At 39.9% G+C, this 24,592-nt stretch overlaps 1 protein-coding gene across 1 annotated transcript; it reads right to left on the bottom strand.

Moving 5' to 3' along the window:
- Positions 1 to 16,769: 16,769 nt before the first annotated feature.
- On the bottom strand, positions 16,770 to 18,028 carry LOC143641636 (uncharacterized protein C12orf71 homolog). The gene is made up of 2 exons (XM_077109261.1): positions 17,369 to 18,028; positions 16,770 to 16,826 (listed from the first exon to the last, which is right to left on the bottom strand). Exons 1-2 carry the CDS (start codon positions 18,026 to 18,028, stop codon positions 16,770 to 16,772), a joined length of 717 nt encoding a protein of 238 aa, XP_076965376.1.
- Positions 18,029 to 24,592: the final 6,564 nt, after the last annotated feature.

Raw genomic sequence — 24,592 nt, 5'->3', positions numbered from 1 at the left:
GCATTAGATAAAACCTCCCAGTTTTGTCTCCCAGTTTTACCTCCCAGTTTTGGAGGTAACTTTTACAGTCCTGTGTTAAGAGGATTACAAATATCTATCACTAGTAAGGGAAGAAGGAGAGGCAGCCTTTATTCTGTGTACTTATTTTTTTGTGATCCACAGAATAAAACCCAACTCTCCTGCCTTTTTTTAAAAAATACCTTTATTTCATTTTTATGTGGTGCTGAGGATCAAACCCACTGCCTCATGCATGCCAGGCAAGCACACTACCACTTGAGCCACATCCCCAGCCCCTTTTCTTTTTTCCTTTTATACTGAGCTGCTTTGTCTTGTCCTGAACCATGCTGTCTCTGGCATCTGCTTTTGTCAAGGAGCTATCCCTACATGAAACACACTTGTCTGCCACCCATCCTCTCTTCTCCTGGCTAATGTTATCTCGTCATTTGAGATTCTGGCCAGCATGCACACCTGCTAGGAAATCCTCACTGACCCCTATTTCCAGTGTTTTTTCTCTGTGGTGCCTCAGAACTCCAAGCTTCCCTCATCCTGAGACTAATACATCATCTCTTAAGGAATCTGCCTCCCCCACTAGGGCGTCAACTACTAGAAAGTAGAAACTATTTCTGACTCAACTTTGAATGAATTCCTTTGGGTATCCTAATACAATGCCTGGCAGAGAATTAATAATTCCTTGAAGAAATTTGATTAATAAACAAATGAATGTTTAGAGTAAAAGTGACGGCAAATTCTTTGTCACTCTACACCCAACTCCACCCAAAACTCAAGGGAGGGTTTATCGCCTGCCCCCTTTGAATCTGGATAAGCCTGGGACTGCTTTGGCCAACAGAACAAAGGGAAAATGATTTTATGTTAATTGTGGGCCTAATGTCTGAGAAGATAAGCAACTTCTAATTCTTCCCTCTTGGAACCCAGCTGCTAAGCTGTAAGGGAGCCTGAGCAACCGTGGAAGATTCCTGTGGAGGGCAGTCATCACCCTTGACCAACAGCCCTAGCCTGCTCCAGCCAGCATTCAGTACCAACTTGCAGGCATGTGAAGGAACCATCTTGAAAGTGGATGCTTGTGCTCCATTCTCCAGTAGCAACTGAGCCACCAGATGCCCCCAGATGGAGCAGAGCTGACCTGTGTCCCCCAAGTTCCTACCAAACAGCAAAGCCACAAACAGATAAATGGTTGTTATTGTTTTCAGATGCAATGTTTCGAAATGGTTTGTCTTATAGCATTAGACAAAACAAATGGTGTGATCCTGTTGGCTAAAACCATATTTCTCTGATTTTTCCTCCTTTGTGAATCATATTTATTCTCTTTCACTTCTTTATATTTCCATAGATGCTTTGTCTGATTTTTGGTTAATATGCCTGTTTAGTTAGGATGATTTCTCAACATTAGAAAAAGCTATGAAAAAAACACATGTATTTTATGTATGTGGTTTCATAGTTCATAGCAACACGATAACCACTTTTCATCAGCAAGGTACACGTTTTCAAAGACTTGTCCAGAAACATAGCAGCTTCCCTTTGGAGCACTAAGCAGAAGTTTATTCTAAGAAAACATAAGGGCATGTGACAGCTCATGGGCCTCTGACCACCATATAAGGTCAAGTGAAGATTGGCTGTATTTTCTAACTCAGTGAATGGACTTTATAAAAGGCAATCTGCCTAATGCATCCAGCCATATCAAAGCTAGGAGTACTAGTCATCTTACTTCTGTTTTTTTTTTTTAGACACTCTAGTACAGACAGCTCTGAGAGCTGATAAGATATTCCATGCCGTAAGACACTCATGAGATAAAAAAACTTCCCACTATTCAGAATTGCTTTTAAAATTCTGACTTAACAAAAGTATTGCATGATGGCTAACAAATTCTATGTCACATCATTTTAATTATTTGCATATATTTAGCAACATTCACATGTCTGCTAATGTACTGAACAATAAGACTTTGAACTAAGCAAATATGCCTATAGGTTAACTCTTCATTCCTGTGAAGAAGGAAATTTATATATATATATGTTATAGATGAACACAATACCTTTATTTTATTTTTTAAAATTATTTTTGTAGTTGTAGATGAACAGCATGCCTTTATTTGTTTCATTTTTATGTGGTGCTATGGCTTGAACCCAGTGCCTCACACATGCTAGGCCAGCTCTCTACCACTGAGCTACAATCATGGCCCCACAGATGATATGACAACTAGGACTACCTGGGTGTCCTTAGAAATCCCAGGAAGGAGATTCTTTAGAATCAGCTCTGTTCATGTTTGTAGTAAGTCACCTGTGAATTGTCTTTATTCACAGCACTCTGACACCAAAATGGATTTTTTCCCCCCTCACCCTAATCAATTCTCTAACTGTCCAGATAACAATAGTCTCACAATTCAATTCAATTCTGACGCCACCCAGAATTAGCTCAGACTCCACAGGTTAAGGGTTCAGTCCCGCAAGTTTGTCCTCACCGCAGACACCAGCTGCATATCCAAGCCACCCATACTTCTGAGCGACCAGCTCCAAAGTCCTGCATTCCTACCACCTCCTCCATGGGTTTGCTAATTTGCTAGAACAGCTCACAGCACTGAGGACAGCGCTTTACCTACTATTACCAGTTTAACACAAAGGATGCAATTCAGATGGAATAGCCAGATGGAAGAGATGCATGGGGTAAAGGCATGAAGGAGGTATAGTTTCCATGCCCTCTTTGTGTCTTCTACCTTCCCAAAGCCTTGATGTGCTCACCATCCTGGAAATTCTCCAGATCCCGTTGTTTAGATCCATTTTTCTGGAGGCTTCATTACATAGGGTTAAAAGTTCTAATGGTGTAATCACATAGTTGGTTCCTCTGGCAACCAGTCCCTAACCTGAAATTACCTAGGGACCCACTAAGAGTCACTTTCTTAACATAAACTCAGATACAGTTGTGAGGAACTTGTTATGAGTAGCAAAGACACTCCAACATCCTGTCACTCAGGAGATTTTCAGGGTTTCAGAAGCTCTGGGTCAGGACCTACGAGATAGAAATCAAACATATATTCCTATTATCATACCATCTTTCTGAGTCTTCCTTCTCCATCCCTCGAACTGCTTCCCCTTTCCAGGAAGATGCAGAATTTATTTCTTTTGGGGGAGGAGGGGGTACCAGGGATTGAACTCGGGCACTCAACCACTGAGCCACATCCCCAGCCCTATTTTGTATTTTTTTTTTAGAGATAGGGTCTCACCAAGTTGCTTAGTGCCTCATTTTTGCTGAGGCTGACTTTGAACTCGCAATCCTCCTGCCTCAGCCCCTGGAGCTGCTGGGATTACAGATGTGTGCCATGGCACCTGGCTCAGAATTTATTTCTTGAGTGAAGATCTCTGCATTACGTTGGGAATTCAAATTATTATGCCTTGGCAACAATAACTCATTCATTCAGTCAGTGAGTAAATTTTTTTTCAGCATTTACTATGTTTCAGGCACCATTATTGCCACTTCAAATATAGATGTGAATCCAAGACAAAGTCTGTTCTCATGGAGCTTAAATTTAGTGGGAGTGATCAGTCTATTTCGAAGGGAAAAAAATGAGCTAACAAGATGATTTCAGGTACTACTATGAAAAATCTGTAACACAGTAAAGTGTTAGCAAGTGTCTGGGAGGTGACTTCAGATTTGGTGCCAAAGGGGAAGGCTCTTGGAGAGAGAGACCTACAGAGGTGAGCCACTGTTCCCACCCCAGGCTGACAGGAGAGATTGAGAAAAGCAGGCAGAACTTTGCAATGGAACTGGAATGCGACAAAGCCTTCTTATTTTGTGGTGCCCGGGGTAGAACCCAGAGCCTTGTGCCTGCTAGGCAGGAGCTCTATACACTGAGCCATCTCCCCAGCCACAAGCTTGCTAAAATCCTTCTTCAAAGGCAATAAAGAATGCAAAAATAATCTTAGGGAGATCTCTTTGTCTTTTTGATGTAAATGGAGTGCTCTCTCTCTTTCCAATTCTCCTGCAGGGGTGCCAAGAAAGGAGATGTCATGGTCTGGGATTTCAGGAAGCATATTTGTTTCCTAAGACTGCCACAACAAATTACCATAAACTAGGTAGCTTAAAGCTACAGAAATATATTATCTTGCAGTTCTGGAGTCTAGATGTCCAAAATCAGATGCTGGCAGTGCAGTGCTCTCTCTAAGAAGAAGGCTCTAAGGAAGAATACTTTTTTTGCCTCTTCATGGATTCTTGTGGTTGCTAGCAACTTTTTTTTTTTTTTTTTTTGCTGGTACAGGGATGAAACCCAGGGCCTTGCATATGCTATGCAAGTGCTATACTACCGAGCTACATTTCCAGACCCTTCCCTCTTTTACATCTTTTAAGAAGGACACTAATCACTGGATTTAGCATTCACCCTTTTCCAATATGACCTCAACTTAACTTGCTTACATTTGTAAATTCACATAATGGAACCCACATAATGTAATACTCATATGTTCTGGTAGACATAAATTTAGACAGACCCTATTCAACCCACAATAGACAGGGTAGACTCGAAGTGTGGGAAGGTACAAGTCCTAGCAACTTGGTGCCATATGGGGCTAAAGAGAAGGCAGAAATTTGCTCCTGATGCTGTCAATCCCTTGTGTTATCTTCAACAGTTAAGTCAAATTTGTTAATCTCCTAAAGTCGCCTATGAAGTACATCAGGAAAAAGAGAGAGTAGTTGGGTCCATGATTAAGCAAAGATGTTTGAAGAGACCACAGTAACCCAGAGAAATAATAGAAGGTTGATATGTAGTCCAGATCTGAGGTGATGTGAAAACTAGGACTACCTGGTTGTCCTTAGAAATCCTTGGAGACAGCAAGGTATGGTGGCACGTGCCTGTAATCTTAGCAGCTCAGGAGGTTTAGGCAGGAGGATTGCATGTTCAAAGCCAGCGCCTGTAATCCTAGCAGTTCAGGAGGTTTAGGCAGGAGGATTGCAAGTTCAAAGCCAGCCTCAGCAACCTAGTGAGATCCGGTCTCAAAATAAAAAATAAAAAGGCCAGGGATGTGGCTCAGTGGGTAAGTACCCTAGGGTTCAATTCCTAGTACTAGAAAAGAAAAAAAAAAAAAAAAAAGAAAAGAAATCTTTGGAGAGATAATCTATCCTGACACAGCATTTGTTAACTCACACAGCAAGCATTCACCTAAAGCCTTTCATAGGACAACTACCATTATCGGGTGAAAATGAGAGAAAGGAGGCTCTTCCTCTTGAGAACTTCATTGTCAATCAAGCAGGATGAGAATTTAAAGGGTTATGTTGTTGTTTAATTATAAAGGAAAATGTGATCCTAGAAAGCTGAGTTAAGGACACACAACTTACATGAATTATAAGGTGATTGGCAGCACCAAAAAAAAAAAGTTTGTTGACTGTCTCCTTCATGCCAGATCTGTTCTAGGTACCAGAATTCAAGGCAGTATTTCCCTTGCTTCCTTTTCTGTAGTGTAATTTAATTGCTTCATAATCTATGTATGGCAGATCTATAAGACTTTGATGTCCCAAAGTTCTCCCCAAAATGATTTCTCTGATTGGTGTGCTTCATTGGGAAATAACCCCATAATAGTATCAAATATCACAAATATCATATACTTGATTTCTCAACCTGAAATACCCCAAGTTAATGCTTTAATGACCCTCTCACTAACTTCTATTTAAAACCCTATGTTGATACACCAAAAACAAAACAAAACACACACATTCACACACATACACACACACACAATTCGTCAGCACAGTGTCTGAGATGAAGCAGACATCCATTCATTGATATTTATTGAGCAACTACTGTGTATCAGGTGATGAATTAGGCACTGACTAAATGTTAGTTTTCTTTCCTAAATAAATATTGCACACTTTCTTGTTGTTCATAGCAATGAGTTTAGTACAAAAGAAATAAAATTCTGATAAATGTTCTTATTATTTGTTAGACAAAGAAAGAACCACTATAGTTTTAACATTTCTGAAGAGTTATGATCATATAAGAATCCATCTTCAGCTCTTTTGAAACTTGGAATTTCCCTTCAGGCATAGCTCCCATTGTATAATCCTCCTGTTTTCTTTATTTTCTTGCTTTCTTCTCTGATTTCTCATCAAAGATAAGGAGTCATTCAATATTCAGTTTGGTCAACCACATACATTTGGTAATATTTACCTCCAAAATAAAATTAGATGAGTAATTTACACCTAATAAGAGTTTCTAAACTAATGTCTTGTTCATCACTTGTGAACACACTGATATGACTTGGTCTGCTTTTCTTTTGTTATAATGGGCACCAGGATAGTTTGAAGAAGAGAGAACAATGTGGTGAAAGATCATGGACTTTAGGATCAGGTCTGGCTTGAGTCTCTACTCTTCCATTTGCTGTCTAAGTGAACATAGGCAAGTTACTTTTTCAGCTGGAAACCATAGCTCTATATAAAGGCAATAGTGAGAACTGGCCATATTCTATGAAAACTCTCTGGCAGACCCTGAGCACTAATTCATGGAAGCTATTACTATTATTCTAGCCATGCCCAGTAATCCACATAAGCTCTTAGGTCTATTTATGTTTGCTTCTCATATTTCCACTTTTGTCTTTAAAAATTTTATTAAGAATGTACTTGTAAATGTAATCCTAATGTCTTCCAAATGCAAAGAACAAAAGAGGACAATTAAGATTACATTGCATAAAAATGAGCATGCTGAAATTCAAGCTGTGTGATATTAAACAGATTAATTACCATGGACTGCTAATGAAGTCACAGCCTAAAATAAATTGACAGATCTAAACCAGACGAGCACAAACAGACTTCTGAACTGGCACATAATACAAAAGGTAGTTCTCCTTATGCCCAAAGATAGATGTTGACTCATGCAGTCTGGGTTAAACATCTGAGGGACAAAATGATATCATCCAAGGGGGGAGGATGACATCATCCTGCAAATGTTTCTCGTCTGTCTGGTTTTGGGGATTAGACTTTTTTAGCTCCCATTTCTCATGATTTCCGTCAGTTGCTTTTAAATGCTATTCTCCTTGAGAGAGGCAACATTAGCTCCTATCTTAAAATTTCCTGCACATTATAAATATTTTTCCACATCTGACAGTATCTAGTTTCCACCCTTCTCATTCTATTGAAACTGGTTTCTCAGAGAGAGCCACTAGAAATGGTCTAGTTGCTCAATCCAATAGTTTTTTTTTTTTTTTTTTTTTTTTTTTTTTTTTAGTTTGCATCTGTAACTGTAGAGTTGTTGACAATGTTGGTCACCTCGTCTTCTTGCCCCTCTCTCCTTTGACCCTGTGTGTTTGTCTCATGATTCTCTGTACTTCTTGGGTATGCTCTTCTTTGCTTTTCTTTCTTTTTTTTTAATACTTTTTTTTTCTAGTTGTTGATGGACCTTTGTTTTATTTATGTATATGTGGTGCTGAGAATCGAACCCAGTGCCTCACACTTGCTTGGCAAGCACTCTACCATTGAGCCCCAGCCCCAGCCCTCTTCTTTTGTTTTCTTCCACAATCACCCTTACATGTTCTCCTGCATTGCCTTCTAGCTCTGCCCAGAAGCCCCTGGGCTAGCAGATCTTCAGCTTCCCCACTGCTACTTCAATGACCTTCCCTCAAACTAAGCCTGTTCAGGTCACTGCTTCAACTAAGAACCTTCAGTTTTCTCTGTTGGTTTCAGGATAACACTCAGTCAACATTAGAAGACTAATAAATGCTTCAGAACCTCATCCTAGCAAATCTCTTGAGCTTTATCCCCCACCATGGAGCATCCCTACCCCTGTTCATGCTGCTTCATTTATCTCTCTACTCTCTGCCTCCTTCAAAAACCTTGCAGATCTTCCAAGATCCAATTCAAATGTCACTTCAGCAAAATCTTCCTTAGGATCCTCCTCCCTGCTGTATGGTGAAATCAGTGGCTTCCTAGTAGTTTCCATAACACCTTTTTCTATGCCACTAGCGTAGCACTTCCCATATTTTATTACTGTTTTGCACTTATTTGTCTATTTCCTTAGATGGTGACTTGAGAGCAGTGACATTATCTTTTTTGTCCTGTTTTTCATACTGCCAGTATAGTGCCTCACAGATAACTGTGTCCTAAAAAAAATGTTTCTCTCAATTGAACTGAGCCTGTTTTTTCAAAGATTAGTCTTCTAAACAGATTTGGTTGCTTTGCTACTTAAGACATGAGGAAGAGACAGACAAAGAGAGTGAAAGACACAGAGAGACAGAGAGACACAGAGGCTGGGGATGTAGCTCAGTTAGTAGAGTGCTTGCCTTGCATGCACAAGGCACTGGGCTTGATCCCCAGTACCACACACAAAAAAAGAGAGAGTCAGAGAGAGAAACATAATCTGTCATTAGGTTATTGTATCTTAGGCCATAATTAGGCTTTTGTAGCAACACTCTTTTCCGATCTCTATATGTAATTAAATTGTTGTAGGCAAAAGGAGGTATTCCATACTTTTTTGTGCACAGTCAACTCCCAGGTCAGTTGATTCCAATGTAAGGATCAGAAAGCATCAAAATGTCTAACCTGGTCCATGGGAGTAAAGGACCCCTCAGTTAAGTTGAGTAAGCTCTTCTATGACATGAGGGTATCATTTAGTAAACTTCTTCTCCTGGAAGATTAAATAGAGCCTGGATATATGCTATAATGGATGCATATAAGCTCTAATTTTGTTCAGCAAAATAAATGGTTACTTAAAAATAAGCCTGGATCAACTCACATGTCTAGTGGGGCCAAACCAGACAGAAATAGACCTTGTTATAGTGCTTGTGAAGAGACTGTCTTCTACTTTCACCAACTCTGTGCACCTATGACCTCTGAATAAGACTATAGAGTTTTTTAGCTCAAGATTTCATAAAGGCAACAGAAAAATCTATTGTAAGCAACTCCATTGTTTAATGAGGGTGCACACAATTTACAATAGTTATTTCTGAAAAAATGATGGATAACACATACTGAGCAATAACATGTTTGTCAAATGCTGGCTTTGTACTTTTTATGGATTATCTCATTTCCTCACAATAACCCCATGAGGTTGAAACTATTATCATCCGCACTTTGTAGATGAGGAAATCAAAGGTCAAGGAGCCAAGTAACTTCTTAATGTTACAGACATGTTGAGAAGTAAGGAATGTGCAAAAGGCTGACCACCCATAAGCAATGTGATTGAGAAAATGTACCCAGTCAGTTTTACTCTTTCTTATTCCCTTCTTTCCAGCCCAGTTTCCCACCCCCCTTCTTATGGTATAGAGAATTGAACCCAGGGGTATCTACCCCTGAGCTACATCTCTAGCTCTTTTTATTTTTTTTATTTTGAGACAGGGTCTCACAAAGTGGCCCAGGCTGGCTTTGAAATTGCAATCCTCCTGTTTCAACCTCCTGGAGACACTGGGATTACAAGAGTGTGCCACCATGCCTGGCAGGGCTCTATCTTAAGACTCTTAAACCCATAGGATTGAATCTCTATCAGTTGTATCTACTAAGATTTTATTTCTTTCTGAAGTAGAAAAGGGAATGTGAAAGAGAGATGCTGAGAAAGTCAAATAATATGAATGCACATTTTCTGCTCCTACCTCAGCTGATAGCTCTGTGTGGGTAAGTGGAAGCTGTGCTCAAAGCAATAGTAGGTCTGGTTGCATCTGGGCAGAAACAAGGCTTCCTGCGTCTCTCCCCACCTTCCCAGGGAGCTGTGTAGCATGGAGCCCAGGAGATAGTACAGATTTTCAAGCAGAGTTATACAAGTACTTTATTTTTACTCACATTTCTTACACATACTGATGTTTTTCTTTCACTTTTTCCAGTATCTTCTGGAAAAATGCTCCCATACTACTTTTGTGAGAGAGAATGAACCAAAATATTACTTACTTTTCTAATCTATCCCATTCTGAGCAGAGTTCTTCAAAACAGTGCTGTGTCTTTCTACTTCCAATATAGGCCACCTGCAAATATCTCTTTTTAACTTTCAGTTCTTATTTTCTTGGCATGACCAGTCTGCTCCTGAGAAAGGTGGCTTCCTACATTGTATCTTAAAGAGTAGATGTTACCTTCTCTCATGCAAATCACTTACAGACTATCATTTTAAATAGAATTTCAATAATTGCTAATTTAAAACGTTATGCATCTTTTTTTAAAATAAAATTTCTTTTTTAATTGTAGATGGACACAATATCTTTATTTTGTTTGTTTATTTTTTTTTTTTAATGTGATGCTGAGGATCGAACCCAGTGCCTCACACATGCTAGGTGAGCACTCTACCACTGAGCCACAACCCCAGCCCCCAAACATTATGCATCTTATTAACTAAAATTGCATTTCAGAATCTTATTGGGTGATTAACAATCATTAAATAATGACATAGCAAAATGCAAAATATTTGATGTACATCATATTACTGGGGTGTGTGGGAAAAAAGACATTCTCATATATTGCTATCAGGAGTATCAATTGAAAAAACTTCAGAGAGCAATTTGGCCATAGTTGTTGAGATTTTAAATGCGTTTATAGATGACTCATAAGTGATTCTTTGAAGAACGATTTCATAACAGCAAAATATTTCAATCTATCCATAAAATGCATATAATGCAAACCTAAAAAAATTGAAAAAGCTCTTTTGGTGATATGGAATATTGTCTAAACTCTGTGTAGGTATATGCATGTATACAGAGAATATTTAGCAATCAACTCCTCAAGTGGAGTTCTGTACATTATCATTGACAAGTAAGGTGGAAGTGAAACAATGAAGACATTTTGGCGTTTCATAGCACTTCAATGATATGTGTGACTTCGCTGGACTGGATAAATTCAAATACTGGAACAACTTTCTTAATTTTTTTTCTGTTCAAAATGATAAACTTTCAGGTTAAATTTGTACTTTTAACATCTTACTATCATTTTCATAAGTCTAGACAGTCAACAAACAAAACATCAAGTCCTGACTGTGCCATTTGATGATTTCTGTAGTAGATATATTCCTACAGTGGTCAACTTCAAGGTATCAATGTGTCGTCATTAAATACAGTTGGGAGAAGAGGCATATACCTTGAAGCACTTCATTGTATAGTATTTCTACCATATAGATGCAACAGATGCAAATAATCTCAAAATAAAATGTAGTACAATAATTAGGAAGTGACAGATTTTGGCATTTGTTTTGGTGGTACTGGGGATTGAACCCAAGACTCTGTGCATGGTCTTTGAGCTACACTCCCAGCCCCAATTTTGGGTATTTTTTACTTTTTAAATAACTTGTTGATGCTTATTTAATTTTCAAAATGGTGGCTATATTGAAGAATCAGTTCACAAAGCTCCTATATATTTAGCAATAGGTTTTCATGAGTTAGTATGATCTGGTGCCAGCGGCCACTGTAGAGGCAATAAGTCGGAGGCCCAGGTGGAAACAAAAAAACACAGTCAGGTGAAAATTTGAAGGAAATTCAATAAAGAAACTATTTACAAAGGTAGGAGCAAGGTTAAGAAAATGTAAAGAGATGCTCACAAGTCTGTTAATATATGAAAAGTTCCTGAATGGCACACTGAGTGGTAAATTGGATGGAATATGAATTATATCTCAACCAAGCAGTTTGAATAAGAGAGAGAGAGAGAGAGAGAGAGAGAGATGCTGAGGCTTCCCCTTCCCTCCCCTACCTTAACTAACAATACAGGGAACCGTTATTATACCCATGCTTTATGGATTAAGGATGAACATTGTTACCAGCTAGGGCTCTGTGAGAGCTGAAGACCAGAGAGGGAGTACTGAGCAACACGGAGTGTTTCTACCTCTACCCCAATTGTAGCTTTTTTTTTTTTTTTTTTTTGTGATGCTGGGATTGATACGAGGACTTCACACATGCGCTCTACCATCAAGCTATACTCCCAATCCCTGATTGTAGCTCTAGAGCAGTAGTTCAGAGAAAACATATACCAATCTTTCTCCCCTTGGCCAAACCCAACTGTAAGTGAAAGATCAAGAAACCTGGGTGATATATTCATGGGGATAGACTCCTTAGGGCAAAGAAAATTCCATAAGGATGGTGTGTTTGTCATCTTTTGTTGCTGTGACCAAAATACCTACTTAGACGACTTAGAGAAGGAAAAGTTTATTGGCTCACAGTTTCGGAGGTTTGATTCATGGTGTGCCAACTCCATTTCTGTGGGTGCAAGGTCAGGTAGAATATCATGGCAGAAGGGTGTGGAGGAGAGGTGCTGCTGTGTTCATGGAGGCCAGGAAGCAAACAGAGAGAAAAAGGACAAGGGCCACAGGGAAGATGAACCTTTCCATGGCACATCCCCAGTGACCCACCTCCTCTAGCCATGTCCTACCTGCTTACATGTCACTTGTCACTCAAACTAGGATGCAATCATGAGATTTCAGTTATCATAGTCCACTGATTTTACCTCTTGACATTCCTATGTTAATACAGAAACTTTTGGGGTGGAGGATGCCTCATATCCAAACAAGAATATTCTGCCCCCTCCCAAAGCTCTTGTTCATCTCACATTGCAAAAATGCATTTAGCCCATCTCCAAGGGTACCATAGTCAACAGCTCCAGCAGAGTTCAGAAGTACTGTCCAACTCCAAATTCTCCTCAAACTCAAGGCAAATTTGGCTATGAGCCCATGTAAAAATCAAAAACAAATTACATGTATCAGATGACAAAATTTCCTCCAAAGAAGCTAGAAACAGGACTGGTGGGAATATATGGAGGTATAATTGACAGATAGAAATGGTATATTTAAAAAATTTTTTTTTAGTTGTTGATAGACTTTTATTTATTTATATATGGTGCTGAGAATCGAACTCGGTGCCTCATACATGCCCCGCAAATACGCTACCGCTGAGCCCCAGCCCCAACCCAGAGATGGTATATTTAAGGCACATGATGTGATGATTTATATATGTATATGTTGTGAAGTATTCAATACAATCATGTTAATGCCTCTATACCTCACATAGTTACTATTTGTGTGTGCTTGTATGTGTGCATGGTGAGAACACCCAAGGTGTACTCTCTTAGCAAGATTACAGTATAGGATATTACTAAGTGTGGTCAATATGCTGTATGTCAGCCCTGTGGAACTTAGGGCCTAAGGGGACCAGCTGAGCAGGATAGAGTCTCATTTTCAGCTAACATGGGAGTGGGACTGACTATACAATACTCACAGCCCTTTGTGAGCACCACTTTGTCAATGAAATATTATTTGCAGCAAATATTATGCTAAAGGACAACTCTCTGATGTTCACGGGAGAGAAACATACTGTGGTTGATTGGTTTTCTGTATATGAGCTTTGGATTAGTAATTCAATGCTAATTTCCCCTGGGAGTTATAAATAATTATCTCTTTTGTATCACAACTAACCCTGTGGAAGATTTTTTTTTAAATTTCACATGTACAGATTATGTTTTTCAGTCATTCAATCTTTAAACCCATCCTTTCTTCTAAGCATTGCAGGTATGAATCTCATTATAGGCTTGGTTGAATTCCCCAAGGTCTGGGCCAGGCTCTTGCATGATGGAGCCAGTTGTTTCTTTTTTGGGGGAGGTGGGTATTTTTGTAGAGGAATCCAGGGGTACTTAACCACTGAGCCACATCCCCAGCCTTTTTTGATCAGAGTCTCACTGAGTTGCTTAAGGCCTTGTTAAGTTGCTGAGGCTGGCTTTGAACTCACAATCCTCCTGCCTCAGACTCCCAAGCTGCTGGGATTACACGTATGTGCCACCAAGCCTGGCCCAGTTGCTTCTTTATTACTTAGGTGAGAATTAAATTCCAATCATTTAAATAATTGGAAACATTCAAAGCATCTAGCGTTTCTTCTTTTATTTCCCATTTTTGGGCTCAACATACTTCTAACCAAGTCTGATAATACCCCAACACCAAACCCATGTAACCTTTTGAACTATTCTAATTCCCTCTTAGAATATTTGCTGTACTTTTAAAATCTGTTGAAAAAAAATCCTACAACTGTATACCTACCAAGTGAGTGCCTATCAAGTTCCAGGCCCTGAATCCTGCCACTTCTAGCAGTAGCAAATCCATTTTTAACCTGACATTGCTTCATGTATGAAATAGAGATAATGACATCTTCCTTATGGAGTTTTTGGAAGGATTGGAGGTTATCTATGTAAGATACTTGCTGCATGGTCTGCTTTCTTTCAATAATTGAGAAACAAACGATTCAAATTAGGTTTTAAATTCAGCTGATCTCAATAGGCTTCTCAATCGGCAGGTTGTCCTACCACTTCACCTTCTCCTGATGGTCATCCTGTTTCTCTCTCTCTCTCTCTCTCTCTCTCTCTCTCTCTCTCTGTTTTCTTTTTTTGGTCTCTCTTCCCCCTTAATACCCTTCATCCTGGGGATCAATCACATTTAATATAAAGAAAAGCAAATCTGCAAGTTGCTGTATTTCGCTTCTGAAAATTCATATTGAAAAGATGTCAGAGAAGTAGGATATATTAAAAACACTTATTACATAGGGTCAAACAGTCAGATTACTCTGGACTAGAAACAGTTTTGGATTTCCCAGTATAAAGGAACTAAGACCTAGTATTTGCCCTCAAAAGCTGTAAAGTATAGGTCATGGTATGAGTGTAACAGGGTAGGTTACAGGGTACAACTGAAGGGCATGGTCACCTTTACCTTGGGTGATCAAATTTGGCCTCATAGCAATCCTAGAACAAGTATGAGTTGCCCAGGCAATCTGGGAATAGAGAAGGAAATCTCAATGGTTTTGTGTGATGACCCTTTTGAGAAGCAAGAGTGTCCTCTGTGGAAATTAGGTGAACATTGATTAAAAGCAGATGTGGGAGAAGAAAAAGGCAGGAATTGTGCATGTGACTAGGATGTACCACATCTTGGGAAAGAGGCACGTAGGTTGATGCTCAAGGATAGGCATGGTGATGGGACTCCAGGTATTTGTGAAAGGAGAGGAGAGTGTTGGAGTGAGCTAGTGAAATGGGATGGAGTTCTCAGAGAGGTGGAGAAGAGAGAAGTCTGGCTGGAAGAGACTTGTGATGTACTGTATTAGACAAAGGGCCCTATTCTTGCATCTCTTCCTTCCCCTCTTTGTTGTGGACAGAATCATGCATATGTCTCTCATGTGTGTGTTGAGCGAGCCACACTCTTACCTCCACTCCCATGTATCTGGCAGCTTAAAGTTTTCTACCTCAAACTACCATATTTTTACCTCAAAGAGCCTCATGTATGAAAACCTTGAAAGTCATCTGTCCTGTACTGAATTATTCTTTCTTCATTACCCTTTGTATATTTCCTACAGACTACACTCACCTACAACTCTTTATGGTCATGATTATATGGCTATAATTCACAGTTCTTTGTAGCTAGCTATATGTTTTTGTGGTTTCAACTTTTAAAAAGAAGTCCCTTGAGCCCAAAGAGCCAGACATCTTTTTTTGTTTTGTTATGTTAAGGTATTAAGGTTTCAGACATGCTTAATGTTTGGGGGAAGGGAGGGCAGAAGGAGATAAGGAGGTTGAAATTGAGGAAAGGAAGGCCTTTGAGACTAAACACATGCTTATCATGTGAACAATGAAGGTCACACAGGGTAGTGGTAGAAGCGGGAGGAGGAGGACCTTTGTGGGAACCTGTAGGTGAGTGAGGAAGATGATGGTGACCATGGGAGGTGAATTGGCAACACAGGAAGAGCCAGCAAGAAGGATGAGTCCAGCCATCCTTAAAGAAGTTGACCTGTAGGGACAATTTCACTGACACTCGCAAAGGAATTTCAGGCAGCAGAGTGCAGTGGGTTGAGAGAGGACTTGGTTAAATCAAGATCTACTGAAAACCTGAAGTTTTGGTAAAATGGCTTCAGTGAAGGAAATAGCTCAATGAGAGTTGACTCCAACTCTCTCTCTTAGGTACATCTTGAATCAGGTCTTCCTAGGAGATCCTCAAGAACATGACCACCACCAGCAGCCACAGTATTTATCAAGCACTTTCTTTATCTCATTCATTCTCCCAACAACCCTGTGAGGTCTGTGGTACCATCTCCCTCATCTTAGGAAGACAGCCAAGCTTTAGGGTGGTTAAGCAGCATTCCCAGCCCTCACTTTCCTCCTCCATGGGCCACTTACACCAGCCACTTTGCTAGAACCAACCAACATGCCAGAACATTTTAGAATAACATGCTAGAACCAGTCTGATTCTGCAGGGTCAACAGACTGCTTTTTTTTTTTTTTTTTTCAGACTGCTTTCTGAAAGTCTGAACACCATTGATTGAAATGGATTTCCCAGGGACTCACTGCCCACTGCCACTTGCTCAAGACCCAGAAGTTCCACCAATACCATCCTGCCATGTGGGAGTGACTCACAGGTGTCCTGCTGCCTCTGACAGTGCAAGTATGAGTTAATGATAAAAGAGGTTAAAATGAATGAAATAATAGATCAAATAGGGGGGGATATAGTAGGAAGGGGCACAGAAAGAGAGAGAAATGCCTTCTGTTTAGGAAGCATAATACTCCCTAAAATGTCCTGAGAATCCATTTCAATCTTATAACCAACATACATACTTTCCACTTGGGCCCAGATGTTATAATGGAAGAGAAGGAAGACATGGAGAACAAGAACATTTTTTTTTAATTGGGAAAACATAAAACCATGGTAATTGTATAGTAGGGGCTATCAAAACAATTAAAATTCTAGGTATACTGGGTTTCCTAACTAGAGAGATTCTTGAGGTAGGACTCTATTGCCTCCAAACAAATGTCTTCTCTGTAGTGCCAGCTTAAGGGGGCCATTGTTTACCCTCCTAGGGCTCTTTCTCCCTGGCATGAAGGAGACCAGTCGCTTTCTGAGCCACTGGAAGCTGAAAACAAAATTCAGACAGCACGTTGTTTTGGTGTCTAAGGGCACATCCTCCTCCTTTGACTCCTCTGATAAGACTGAAGAGGTTTCTTCAGTGCCTCTGTCCTGGCTTTGCATCTGCGAAGACAAAGAGGATGAGTGCATACAGTCTCAGCAGCCAATGGACTCAATATCTAGTCACTCATGAATATCTAATTTATTTTTTTTTTACCAAAAATGGCCAACTGTAAATGGAAAGTTTCATTACTCATTAACCATCACACACACACACACACACACACACACACACACACACTTGTTTGTATTATCATTAGTCCTTCTCTCTGCTCTCCCCTCTCTTGCCTGACTCAGTGTTCCTTGGCATGTTCCCCACCCCTCTCCCCCAGCTCCTTTCCTGGCTGTCCTGCTTCTCCCATTGTTCATCTGCTCAGACACTGGGGTCCACCTCTGCTTCACAGCAGGTACAATGACTCCATGTTGTCCAGCCTGGCACCCCCTCCCTGACCCACTCCTTGCTCTGCACTGAGGCTGCTCTGTGCTCACCTCAACAATCTCATCGTCCTCAAGCTCAGGAGGCATTTCTGGGAACTGGTCCATGTCTCCGTTTTCTGGTGGGTCACACTTGGGCAAGTCCTCACAAGCTTCAGGTTCTTGATGACTGACCTGATCCATTTGGGGAGAGGCACTGCTGCGCGGCTGGAGATCCTCCTCCTGAGGAGAATCGGACAGCACAGGGTCATCATCTCTGTCATCCTTCTGACTCTCCAGAAATACCTCCAGATCTTTCATGAGCTCATCCAGGTCCCAGAGGGTCTGGTTTATCCTCTCCTGTGAGCACTTGTCCACCCTCTGGGAGTCTTCACTTAGAGCCCCATTAGCTCCCGAGTCTTCACAGTGCCAGTCCAGATAGGCATCCAAGACCTCGAGGATGGCTTCTTCGCCAGGCTTCTCTGGGTTCTCCTGAATTGGATTTTGTCTCTCCGTGGGTCTCTTTACACTTTCAGTTCCCCATGCCCCTTGGACAGGAGGGAGGAAGTGGCAGGAAGGACCCTGAGAAGTCAGCTCTTCACAGGGTATGATATCCTCACAGTCAATGCTGTCCTCATGGGGAAAATAGCCTACAGAGAGGCTCTGGTTGGATGAGGATTCCAAAACGCAGTCCTCCATGTCAGGGCTGCTGCTGCCCAAGGTTGAGTCTTCCATGAAGTCCAAGGGCTCAAATGCCCCGTTTCCCTCAAGAATGGAAACTTCAAAAGAAAACAAATAGGTGATATTGGGAAGAGAGTCATGTACTTTAGCAAATTGTGCCCCCCCCCTTTTATTTTTCATTTACAACTATCCCTCTCAGGAAGAAGCACATCCTAGATTTGCACTCTCCAGTCAAGGGCAGAAGATGCAGTTCTTCCTCTTTAAAAACTTATTCTATTGTATAATTACCATCTTCACTGACATCTCCACCTGGTATCTCTCATGCTTTGTCTTATTACTACAGTTAAAAGAACTGCCTATCATGAAAGATAGTTGTATAACATTTGAAAAATACAGGAAAATAGGAAGTTGAAAATAAATACCCTTATCCCATCATCCAAGGGGAATGATACCATCAGGAAGAGTTTGGTGGATTTATTTATAATATTCTCTTTCTGTATATCTATCTACTTGTCTATCTATCTATCTATCTATCTATCTGGATTTTACATTTATGAGCACATCCATGTGGATGTCATATCAAAGAATGTAAGATTATTAAATTTTATGGCACAGCCTACATGAAACATGTACACATATGGCTATTCTCTAATTCTTAACCACTTTCTCATAATTATTTTTGGTGATCACACATTAATGACCATTAATTTAGGTGATCAATGGCCCTTAGATTATTAAGACCATTAATGATGGTCTTGTTAATCATAGTAAATTCCCTTATCCACACATTTCTGCCTCTCTTTACACAGTCCTATAGGTTGGATTCTTGGATCAAAGATTTCAAATATATTGAAGTTATGATAATTGATATTAAATTACTTTCTAGAAAGAATACAGCTATTTAAATACCCTTCCTTCCCTTATCTGATGGTATCATTAGTCCAGCATTTCACCAGCAAGTGATTGATTAGGGGGAGAGAATATGCACACAATTGCTTTCTCTTTTCGACTCTCTGTCTCACACACACACATACACACACACTCACTTTGCAGACTCTGTCACGCCTGGCTCTTGTGACTGCCTGAAGGAAAGAGATGCTGCCAACTCCTGAGGCATAAACAGGATATCTGATGTCCTTCAAATACTGAATTCAGTAACTAAGAAGTGCAACTGTCCGAAGTCTGTGTTCTGAGACTGTTGGCTACCGTGACAACACAAGAATCCATATTAGAGTCAGAAGTATGGAGAGAGAAAAAGATGATATCTGTCCCTTTGATTTAGTTGTTGTTTTGTATCACTGTGACCTAAATATATGACAAGAACAACTTAGAGAAGGAAAAGTTTATTTGGGGCTGATATTTTCAGAGGTCTGATTGCACAGATGACTGGCTTCCTTGCTCTGGTCCGCAGTGGAGCAGCACCTCATGGGGTACGGTCCAGAGGAGGAAAGCTGCTCAGCTGATGGAAGGCCAGGAAGTCCAGAGAGAGAAACATGGGGAGGAAGAATAATGCTTCCAAGGCCAGCCTTCAGTGACCCACCTCCTCCAGCTATGCTCCACATGCCTACAGTAACCGCTCAGTCAGTCAATTTAAACTAGGATGGACTGATGAGGTTACAGCTCTCAAAGTCCAATTATTTCATCTCAAACCATTCCTCCATTAATACAGGAGCCTTTGGGGAACACTTCTAATTGAAACTATAACAAATAGATAAGGGGTCTGAAGGCAAAAAGAGAAAAGCCAATACATACACAGTATTTACTAATGCAGTAAATATATGTATATGTACAGAATGTCTCTAGATAATACAAGACAATTGTTAACACTGGTTGACTCCAAGCAAGGAAAAAGATGGTAGAATATTGACCTATTACTCTATAACATTTCGTACCTTTTGAATTCTCTCTGTCGTTTTTTTTTGAGTGCTGTTGATAGAACCCAAGCCCTCACATCTAAAAACACACTACATTGAACTATACCCCAGATCCCTTTTGAATTTTGAACCATGTGACTATTTATTGTCTATTTAAAAAAATAAATAATAGTCAAATTTAAAAGGTGACAATAACCCCCAAAAAAGTCTATTTGCCAGTAGTTATTAAGACTGTTCACAAGTATGCCCTGCTTCTTCTCTCCTGAGTATATAAGAGTATAGTTCTCCAAACTGTCGAGACAGGTTTGGCCATATTTTGCTTGACAAATGAAAGGCAAGTTGAACTAATATGAGTCATGATCAGGCTGAGGCTATAAAGTCAGTGTGTTTTGCCACAGTCCCTTTTTCCTGCCTTATGGGTCATGGAAGCATCTAATCAGATGGAATCCTGATTAACCTGAGTGCATGACTTCTAAGTAGTAAACACCCTCCTTTCTACCACCGCGACACTACAATATATTAGACAGGTAGCATGAAGGAGAAATAACTTTTGTTGTTTTAAGTTACTGAGTTAATGGAATTGTTTGTCACCACAGCACATGCGGGCCTATCCTCACTGATAAAACATTGGGCTGTCCTCACTGATAAAAAATTTAACTAGATGACTCTGGATACTTTTTCCAAAATCAAAATATGTGATTTTTAAGAATATTTGTTCTTATCCTCTTGTATTAAAAATAGTTCATATATTTGTATACATATAAATATTATTGATTTGAGCAACAATATGAATATTTATTTATGACTATTAATACAGCCTAAATTTGGCAACTTATATCAAAACCTCAAAATCATAGACCTTTTGACCAGGAGGAAATTTTATTCCTAGGAACTAATCCTAAGGAAGTAATCTGTAATAATCTTGTAATAATGGCTAACTTTTATTGAACAGTTATTGTTCCATAGGCATTATTCTAAGTGCTTTGCACAAATTAATTTTGAATGTTTATAGCACTATATGATGTATCACCTCCTATTATTATTATCTATTCTTATCACATTCTTACACAAGGAGACTGAGGCTTAGAGAAGTTAAGCAATTTGTTTTAAATTATATAACAGAATATTTTAATCCATCAGTTTGAATCCAGAGCTGTGCTTTCAATCATTATGATATTCTCATACTTCTTAAATACCTTTAAGTATATAAATCAGAGCACTGCATTAGAATAACAAATCCAGTGTTATGGTTTGGATATGAGGTAGCCCCCAAGAGCTCTGTGTGAGACAATGCAAGAACGTTCAGAGGTGAGACAATCAGATTAATATACTGATATGGATTAGCTGGCTGGTAACAGTAGGCAGGTGGGATATGGCTAAAAGAGATGGGTCACTAGGTGCGTGCCTTTGAGGCTTATATTTTGTCCTTGGTGAATGGAGCGCTCTCTCTCTCTCTCTCTCTCTCTCTCTCTCTCTCTCTCTCTCTCTCTCTCTGATTCCTGCTTGCCATGTCCTGAGCTGCTTCCCTCTGCCATAATGTTCTGCCTCAACTTGGGTCCAGAGCTGGGGAGTGGACTGACTGTGGACTGAAACTCTGAAACCTCTGAAACATGCACCAAATAATCTACGTTGTTCTTGTCAAGTCTTTTGGTCAAACAATGCAAAGCTGACAAAAAAAAAAACAAAAAAAAAACCTGGGGAACACTTTAATGTCTAAGTGTGAGAGACTGGTTTGAACCACATGTGGAAGCACTATGTTATAGAGTACTAATACTAATGCAGTATTTCTTTTTTTTTTTTTTTTTGCGGGGGGCGGGGGTGTGGTCTGGGGATTAAACCCAGGGCCTCACACATGCTAGGCAAGCATTCTATCACTGTTACACTCCCAGCCTTTTTTATTTTTGAGACAGAGTCTCACTAAATGACCCAGGCTAGCTTTGAACTCATATTCCTCCTGCCTCAGCCTCCCAAGTCACTAGGATTACAGGTATGCACAGCCACACCTGACTTTAAACTCAGTTTTCAAGAATCATTTCAACAAACATTTATTAAACAGTAATTAAATATGAGACAATGGTCTCATTATATTAAGAATACCTAAGGGCCACAGAGTTTAGAGTCTAGTGGGCCACCATGCAAGCTTTTGAAGTTATTTTTTTTTAATTACAAAGAGACACATAAAAAGATGTTTATAATATATAAGATGAGAACAAGTTTAAAAAACAAACTCTAGTCCCATTTTTTTCAAAAAATATTTGCATGTGGGCTGGGGTTATGGCTCAGTGGTAGAGTGCTTGCCTGGCATGTGCAAGGCTATGCTAGATTTGATCCTCAGCACCACATAAAAATAAATAAAGAAAATAAAGATATTGTGTACAACTAAAAAAATGAATATTAAAAAAAGTATATGCATGCTCGTGTGTAGTTAGTTCAGTGGTACAGCATTTGCTTTGCACATGTAAGACACTGGGTTCAATCTTCAGCACCACGTGAAAATAAGTAAATAAATAAATAAAGGTATCGTGTCCATCTACAACAAAAAAAGCATCTACGAATATATATATACATATAGTATATATGTATATATATACTATAAAAGTATATATAAAAAGTATATATGTATTTTTTATATATACTTTTATAGTAAAAGTACAAAAGTACATATATATGTATATGCATAGACAACCTTCTAGAAAGTTTATGTCTGGTTGGTAGAATCTTGCATGAATTTTTCTTTTAAACACCTACATGTGTTTTCTGATTTTCTATAACAAGCATAAATTTTATATTTAAAAGTTCTATACCATACTCAGAGTAGACCCTATGACAAGAGTCTGCATGTAGTTACTTAATTTAGTCAACAATCTCAGAGAATAGGAGTAGGGATGTGGAAAAGTAAAATTGAGCTAAAAGGAAAGTGAAATGAAGGGTGTGTATAAAATTGATCACCACTGTGGGAAACAGATGTGTTTTCTCTAGAAATTCCTCTAGAGAGCCATATAAAATGGGCCTCACTATTGTCCACCTACTGTCTTTCCTAGTCTATCCCCTCTCCCTTCCCTTCATTCCTTTGGTCTAATCCAATGATCTATTCTCCACCCCACACACTGCCACACTTTTATGTGTTAGCATCTACATATGAGAGAACATTCGGCTTTTGGTGTTTGGGGACTGGCTTATTTCACTTAGCATGATCGTCTCCGGTTCCATTCATTTACTGGCAAATGCCATAATTTCATTCTTATTTATAGCTGAGTAATATTCCATTATGTCTATACCACATTTTCTTTATCCATTCATCTGTTGAAGGGCACCTAGATTGGTTCCATAGCTTGGCTATTGTGAATTGAGCTGATATAAACATTTAAACATTAACGTGGCTGCATCACTTTAGTACGCTGATTTAAGTCCTCTGGGTATATACCATGAAGAGGGATAACTCGGTCAAACAGTGGTTCCGTTCCGAGTTTTCTGAGGGATCGCCATACTGCTTACTAGAGTGCAATTTTCCCATTTTTGGACACAAGGACATCTACTATCTTGACATTCCAAAAAAATCACATTGGTCCACTATTTTGAAGATAGCTGTTAATGAATGAGAGGTGGCAGGTACTATAGCTGCCTTACTAAAACATAACCCAGAGAGTGAAAAATCAACTCTGTGTAGATCCAAAGTCCTACCAGATGCACAGATATCCCTTAAAAAGTAAAGGGTGGTTACTTCATCTTTTACTTACTACCTATAAGAGAGAAACATAGCACTTGTTAAGCAAGCTTCTTTAGTTGTTGGTGGCAGAATATTTCACATTGTTGTACACTGTTTCAATCCATCTATAAGGTGACTTGGAGAGTTGGTGACCTAGGACTGGAATCAAGGGCAAGAAAAGACTTTGTAACAGGTCCAGTTTTCAGTAAAAGCAGCCTTGCTGCCTGGGCCATACAACGCAGTGGATCCCATGATAGTGGGGGCATCTGTGGAATAAAAAGATACCATGTGAGTCCTTTGCTAGTCCCAATTGAAAGACTGCAGGAAGTCCCTTAGGGTTCTCCAAGCAGTTCTATTGGCATCTGCTACAAAGAACTATAACTTATTCAAAGTGCAGCTCCCAGAGGCTACTGGGCCCTGACATAGTTAGTTCTTCACTGGAGACATCAAATGACCATACAGCCAGAATAGCTCATCATGCGCTGGATGATCTCAAAGCCCCAAGTTACAAGATGTGGGAGATCAACCTCTCACGTGACCGAGTTAACTCCCCTGCTGGGTGATGAGGCGTCAGATGGCAGCATTGCTGCTAGACTGCCCCGCTCTTCTTGGGTTGTCCTTGTAGAAGCCTGTCTCTACAACCCCAGGACCCAATCACCTCACCTGTCCTTGCAATCCTGCCCACCTTCATTGGACGGGATTTTCCCCAGAATTTAGAGTTCCCCAATAAAAGCCCACTCCAAAATCAATCTCTCTCTCTCTCTCTCTCTCTCTCAATTTGGTAAATTGTCTGTCCGTATTTTATTTCTAACTCCCTGAGAAATTTCCCTGAGTGACCGAATAGTTAATCGTCTGGGCTGGATGCGGGGATAACAGGAGACTGTGCTTAAGCAGGTGCAACTGCGTGAATGGTGGCCCTGACCCTGTGATACCTCTGCTGCTGCTCTGATTGACATCTCTCCCTTGGTTCTCACTATGGCCTCATGGTGGTTCTCCAAGACCTGCTAACAGAAGAATTACCTAAGCACAATTCACAGA

Source organism: Callospermophilus lateralis, chromosome 4 (assembly GCF_048772815.1).
Source record: "Callospermophilus lateralis isolate mCalLat2 chromosome 4, mCalLat2.hap1, whole genome shotgun sequence".
Taxonomy (NCBI): Eukaryota; Metazoa; Chordata; class Mammalia; order Rodentia; family Sciuridae; genus Callospermophilus; species Callospermophilus lateralis.
Note: the sequence above shows the minus strand (reverse complement) of the source record. Positions and strands in the feature narration are given on the sequence as shown.

What these genes read in the sequence shown, in the direction of transcription:
- LOC143641636 (XM_077109261.1), bottom strand. Translation starts at nt 18,028, where the DNA reads ATGGAAGACTCAACCTTGGGCAGCAGCAGCCCTGACATGGAGGACTGC. An exon ending in AGGACGATGAGATTGTTGAG is followed by an intron (nt 16,827 to 17,368) that starts GTGAGCACAGAG and finishes TTTTGTTTTCAG; the next exon opens with CTTCCAGTGGCTCAGAAAGC.